Below are 7,110 nucleotides of genomic sequence, written 5' to 3' on the forward strand. Positions count from 1 at the left end.
TTCTGTCAAATAGTTAGTTGCTGTTTTGCTTTAAAGTATAGACACTCACAGACGTCCACTCATGAACACATGACTGATAGCGGCATACGATTAACCTCAAATCACTCTGACCCCATTATTCACACCTCTCCCCTCTCTTTCTCTCGTCTTCTTCTTGGCCCTGTATGAAGTCCCTCGCAACACATTCCTCGGCTTAATCAGGAAATTCCACTTCTTCCTTGACTTGTCAAACGCCTTCAAAAGGACAGATGAGAGCAATTTTGGTGTTCGAGAGTCTCATCATTTGTATTCACACATCCTTCAAAACAGTGTAACATGAGTCGCTCTGAAAATAAATATGCCAGCAGAGTTAAATGGCCGAGTGAACGCTGCGTCACAAAGTCTTTCTGTGAAATCCACAGGAAAATAAAACTCCAAAATTAGTTTCTCTCAACATTTTAATACTTTCAAGAATGGTAAACACATTTATTATACATTACTCAATTTTCAACATGATACAAAAAACAAAACTGTACAAATGTTTGACTGCGACTTGATCAAACTGTTTTGAGGACTTTCCTCTCGGTAGCCAGACGTTATATAAAAAGGGGAGACATCGAGGTCACTGTGTGTCCGACAGCTCTGCAGTCCTGCGTGGCGCTGCTCATTCCATGGGCTTCTCCTGGCCTTCTTTGAACTTATTAACTTTTGCCTAGAACAACATAAAAAACCAGTCAGAACTGAAATGGAGAGTGTTGGGAGCATCACACTGAGTCAATGCTGGCTGACTCTCCTTTCACTGTAGAGCTAACACACACAGCTGACCACAGTTTATTCTTAATCCGTGTTTTGAAATCAAGGTTCACTTGGCGTGTGATAAGAGCATCGGGTTAGCTGCTCGACAGAAACCCTGCGGTGACCAGAGAAAAGGATCTGACAATAGGGGTTGACGTTGTTGACAGCTGAGACAAGCAGATGACTGATGAGATCCCCCTGCTTACAATATACAGCTGCCACACCGCAAAGCAGTCTTCCAATATTGGTGCAAAGTCAACACATAAAAGGCAAGCTTGTGAATTACCTGTAAACAGGCCAGATCTGGGGTTGGACTGAGCTTCACATGCAGATACTTGGAGGATAACTCTAGAGAATTTGCTGTATTTTTCTTAGAGTCAACAAATACCAGCAAAAGACTCAAACCAACAATGTGCCGATACTACTAACAAGTCTGTGTGTCCAAAGAATGCTTTCGTTTATCGTTCTGTGGTGCAGAGCGACACTGTTGTCCAAAACAGATTAAAAACACATTAGTGAGTCACACCACTGCACTCGGCGATGTAGTGTTTCTTCACTACAAAAGTATGTGTTTACTGCGTAAACTTTTAGCTGCAATTTAAGGGATTTAACAAAAACATTGCATTAACCAATTTAAAATTAGGCCCATGTTTTTATACAGTCCCTCCATTTTCACAGGCTTACAAGCACTCGACGAACGAACAGAATTCTAAATTAAAGGATTATTTTTAATGTTCTAGTGTAAATCCTTTGCATGACTTATTGAAGTTTGGAACACATGGACGTCACCACATACTGAGCGATGCTTTGCCAGGTTTCTACTACAAGCAGCCACCTTCAGCTGCTGCTTGTTTTCGGGTGTTTCTGCCTTTAGTTGGGCTTCAGTAAGTAAAAAGAACTGATGGAGCTGAACTGATCGTTTAAGAACATTCCAGTTCTTTGCCTTAAGAAGCTGTTGCCTTCCTCATGTTTCAGCTTATCCATCTGCACCATTCCTATCAGTTTTGTAGCATTTGAATAAAAGTGAGCATAAAGTTTGGCTCTGTTCACTTCAGGCTGCATCCTGCTACTTTTACCAGAAGTCACATGGTCAATAAACACCGGTGGTTCAGTTCCGCTGGCAGTTTAACGTGACCGTGCCGTAACATGTCTCCACAATGTCTGACAGATTATGTTGGTCATAAACTCTCACTTCTCTTTTGCATGCTCTTCTCTTCCCATCATTCTGGTAGAGGTTTATTTTGGCTTCATCTGTCCACAGAATCTTGCTCCAGGTCTAAGTCGGTTTAAAAAATATAAAATTCTGACCAAGTCTAATCCGGCCTTTCTGTTCTTGAGTGCCACCAGTGACTTGCATTTTGAGCTGAAACCATCGGACTGAGTGGGGATGGATGCTGAAACCCAGTATTTACCCGGTCCCTGGGCTAAATCATTTAAGACTGGAGTTATTAGTTCTGTTATCAGCATTGAAGAAATTAAGAAAATAGATTTCCTACTGATGGCTACATAAACACTGACTAACAGCTGATTTCATTGTTCCAGGCACGCTAGCAGCACTGCCCTCACAGTCACAGTGGACTGAATTTTATGAGCATGGGTTAATGATTAAACATCACCATTAGCCAGACAATCTGAAGTAAAACTATTTAAATCACACAGAGAAAATACACAAAGAGAAAGCTGTGCACTCCATTTCTCACTTAAATATGGAATAATAAAAGAAAAACAAATCAGTAAAAGAGCAAATAAAGCAGTGTCAATCCCATTCTTCATTTGTTTTCTTTTTTTTTTTTCTTAAAAACTAACAACAACAGCATGTCAGAGTGCCATTAAAGCACCAGAACAATAAGCAGTTTTGGTAACAGCAGTAGTGCTGTTGAAATCCTTATATTACCATCTCTTTCCTTCACCTAGGAAATCATTTTGAGATCATCACTTAGTTTACTTTTTACTTCTTTTATAAACCCTTGATTACATGTACTGCTCTTTGACTTATACCACTGCCTCTTATTTACCTTGTTACACTTAATACATACGGTACTGTTATGCACTAAAACACAAAGTCAAATTCCTCGTATGCAAAAACCTACTTGGCAGTAAATCCTTTCTGATTCTGATTAGTTTTTCTTCTGTGGTCTTCCAGGGCTTTTAGTGTCGCTAAGCTTATCAGTGCATCCATTCTATTTTAAATTGTTGATTTGGCCACTCCTAAACTTTGTGCTATTTCTCTCATGGATCTGTTTTGCATTTTCAGTTTAATGATGTCCTTCTTCACTTGCACTAACACCTCTTTGGACAGCACATTGGCAGTTACCAAAAACAGTTCTTAAATGCAAATAAACACTTGGGATCAATTTTAGACCTTTTATTTCCTTCATTTCTAATAAAATCAGGAGGAAACAGGCCATGCCTGACTGTAAAACTGCTTATCAGTGAATTGTTCAATTCACTTTGGAGACTGAAAACCCTTTAATCACATCTTGACTGCTTTATTTTAAATCCACTGTGGCGGTGTTCGGAGACAAGATCACGAAAGTTGTACGACTGTCCAAATACTTTAGAATCATGTGTATTTACAATTGGCTCCGTAGAATAATAACAGCTATCACTTTCACACTTTCCAGATGTGAATGAAGATTCTTTGTGAGGAAGAAACATGTCACCCAGTGCAACGGAGTCGCTCAAAGCCAAATTTAGGAATTCAGTCTAAAAGACAAAACAGCCAACCAGGAAATCCAAATCAGACCACTTCTGGCCTGTTCATTTCTATGGGAGGGAAGTGATCAGTGTTAAAAATGGACACATGGGTTTACCTGAAAGGTGTTCAAAACATGTTGGCAAACATCATTGAGCTCATTCAGTCCCCTCCTCAGGGGCTCTGTGGCTGGGACTCCCCCTGAAACAGACAGAAGGCACCTCGAATGAAAACCAACACCGCGACAAAAATACCAACAAAAAAACAAAGCTGCAAACAAATCAAGCATGCTGTCAGTCAACCAATTATCGATAGGTTTCATTTTGCATTATGAGTTTGCACTCGGCTCCCATAACAGCTGTGTAAACTATTCCTTGATTGTGCGCATCCTCTGCTGATAAAGGGCCTCCAGTTTGGTTAAAAGAGCAAAAACCTAACGACAGAGAGATGCTGTAAACTGTCGTTTGCTACAAAGACTAATTTTCTCTCACTCGGCTTGTGTTTCACTCATACCTGAAACTGATGCATGAGCACATGAGAGCTACACACTTGTATACAATTTGTAAGTGACAGCTGTACATGAAGCTTGTCTCTGCTAACATCTGTGACACCTGCACCAAATCAACTTTGACCAAGAAGAGGCAGCACATTCTACTTCCTCTAGTTTGCATCTTTGTGGAGAAGGATTCATACTGCAGCAGAACAATGAGCCCAAACAGACACCAAAGCTTTAACTTGAAGACCAAGAGAGCTGTCATAGACTTTTCTCCACAGTCACATGATTTCACATGTAACATGTGCAATAAATGTGGTTAGTAACACACAAATAAAAAGCTTTGTCTGCAGTTGCTTTCAAACTCAGTACAACAATACTTGGAAATTAAACGGAGGAGCTTAAATGATATTCTATTTTTATTATTATTGTCGCTTCTGCCCTTTTTCTTGGAAAGACAATAAATCTTTAAGATCAAAATAAACTAAATGTAGCAAATGCTGCTGCAGTTAATCAGGTCAACAGGATGTGGGAAATTAATCTGGATCAAACGTGATTATGACTGAACACAAGTCCAAATCATTACAAACGTGCTTGCTTTTTTTTTTGGATGACTGATTAAATTAAGCAAACAATTTTTCACATGTCGAATTACGCGGCGACATCTTGTCGTGGTAATCCAGTTAAACAGCTCAATTGACAAAAGTAAATATAGATACACAGCTGAATGCCAGAAAGCACAATGGAAACTAGGGGCTTTCCTGGTGCATGGAAGGCAATTATCTCTTGCTGTGATGGAGCCTCCAGCCATCTTGAAACTTAGGTCAACAACAAAAACAAGATGCTTTCCCAGTCTTGCTGAGTCCTCTTTCATGTGATGCAGCTGCTGTCATCTGTGGCTGAGAAAGGACTTTTGTGGGAGCGCTGGTAGTTATCTCTGAACAAGAGGGTGCATTTGGAACTTAAATTCCTTCAATGGCCTTTCTTGTACAACTGAGTAAACTAACTGAACGCACCAGACTCTAATCAAGATGTTTACTTTGCAACACAGCCTGAAACTGTTGGTTCTGTAGCTGCACTCCACATGTATACACACATCAACGAAGCCTGATGGCACAAGGGGAAGAAAAGGGTGACGGAGTTTTTAAAGGGTTGTTTCTGACCTCGCGTCTGAATGCGAAAGTTGATCTTGCTCTCGGACGGATGGGTGATGGTGTAGCCGCAAAACTCCACATCCACGCTGAGAGAAGAAAAACAGGAAAGTGAGACTTGTTATTATTATCAATGTTTTGCTTAAAATGGGTGGAGGTGCGCTGAGTGTGATTAAAAAATGTTCCACTGACAGCGAACCAAAACACCGGGAACAAAGAGGAATCACAATACACCGCATGTCTTGCTGAAATGATTATCATAAATTGTCAAATTGCACTCAGTGGAAGTGTTGGAGAGGAAAAGCCCTGCCAGCTGGAGTCAAAAGAGAAATGGCACAAATTAAACATGAGCAATTTTGACTTCAAACGAGCCACGTGACGGGGTGTGCTTGTGAATGCAACCCATGACCGTGACATGCTTGTCAAACACTGACTTTTTCATGATCATGTATCTGAGGGAGTTGCCTAGTGTATGGTCCTCATCATGCAGCACAAACGTCACGCAGCCTTCATCGGCTCCATCGGCCTGGACCTAGAACAGAAAAGAAACGCTTGTTAATATATAAAACAACCAAACACAATTTGTCACACAGAGACGCAACAATTACGCATTTCCAGTACATTCATTTCTTATTATCCTCATACAAGCATCAGTTACACAGATTGTTTAAGAGGATTTACTTGTAAAAAGTAAAACAAAAACAAAAAATTTTAAAAAGCGTAAGTAGTAGCTGACCCAGTTTACAAAAGCTGCTACTGTGTATGAACTGACCACTGTATTGATGGTGTGGTTCACTATTTACAACCACTAGTTGGTGACAGCTGTGTATTTCTTTATATACACATCAGCTTGGACAGTGAGATAAACAGTTTTATGGCAGTGGAGCTCTGAGCAGCAGCATGAAGGTAAAACAACAGTGTTATGTTCCAGCAGCATCCAAACACTGACACACTGAGGGAACACTTGGTGCTGTTAAAACACTGTCCCCCAGTGGAGAAACTAAGCTAGCTGTGGAGCGACAAGGAGGCAAATATAAGGTAAACAAGCATATTTGCGTTACAGATAACCTTAGCTTTACACAGTACAGCTTATTATATATGTCTAGAGCCACAGCTGCATTAAAAGCAACCGTTTTTAAAGTGTAGCTTAAGTTTATTGAGGATTTTGTCAGTGCTAGCTAATGTAGCTGCCCACGTGAGGAGTTCAGAGACTGTCAGAATACCGCCTTTAGCTTCTCTAGCTGAATACTTTCTTCCTAACAGGTTTAAACAAAAGCCATGCAGCTCTACACACTGTCAAACCACACAGCATTGTCGCTTCTTACCATTTCCAGAACCGCTTTCTTCTCTCCTTCCCCTGCCATGCTTCACATGCGGTTTACGTCCGTCAATACAGATATGTGGGGTTTTTGCCCTCACCGCTGTCTGACAGGCGAAGAGGACGCGCCGCTAGGATTGGCTCTTGCCACTAAACTGTTGTCCTTTTTTTTGTTTGTCTATTTTATATACACAGTTACGAATAGGGTGGTCAATGGGCCTGGCTGACATGTCAACTTCATGTCAAGCGTATAGTGAGGATCAATATAAAACAGGAACTACTGACAGGACAAAATACACCACATGAGACAGAGCAGGTATTATAGAAGGACCAAAGGAGGATCTAACTGAAAAAAATGTGGCTTTGGGTTACAGAGATACGTATAGGAATAATGGTTTTAAAAAAATGTTGTTCAGTGCTAAAGAAATCTAAGTTATATGCTATCAGACGTATCAGAAAAAAAAACAGGCATCAAGCATTAAAACCAGACAAGACAGCAGCTAGATACAAGTGAGGCAGAAGCAAGATAAGAAATACAGAAGTACATTCAGGCTAAGAGTAAAGATATAATAAAGATTATGTACACCTTACATGTGTACAGAGAAGGCATGATGGATTTACATATGGACATCATACTGTTATATTGATTTACAATGCTGTATTATATTGCTGTGAATAA

The 7,110-nt window shown here is 40.3% G+C and overlaps 1 protein-coding gene across 1 annotated transcript; it reads right to left on the reverse strand.

Annotated features, from left to right (window-relative positions):
- Positions 1–419: 419 nt before the first annotated feature.
- Positions 420–6,538, reverse strand: polr1d (RNA polymerase I and III subunit D). Its single transcript, XM_008294690.1, has 5 exons — positions 6,439–6,538; positions 5,548–5,645; positions 5,126–5,202; positions 3,588–3,670; positions 420–691 (listed from the first exon to the last, which is right to left on the reverse strand). Exons 1-5 carry the CDS (start codon positions 6,475–6,477, stop codon positions 644–646), a joined length of 345 nt encoding a protein of 114 aa, XP_008292912.1. The 5' UTR covers positions 6,478–6,538; the 3' UTR covers positions 420–643.
- Positions 6,539–7,110: the final 572 nt, after the last annotated feature.

The sequence above is a fragment of the Stegastes partitus genome, unplaced genomic scaffold (genome assembly GCF_000690725.1).
Source record: "Stegastes partitus isolate 25-593 unplaced genomic scaffold, Stegastes_partitus-1.0.2 Scaffold987, whole genome shotgun sequence".
NCBI lineage: Eukaryota > Metazoa > Chordata > Actinopteri > Pomacentridae > Stegastes > Stegastes partitus.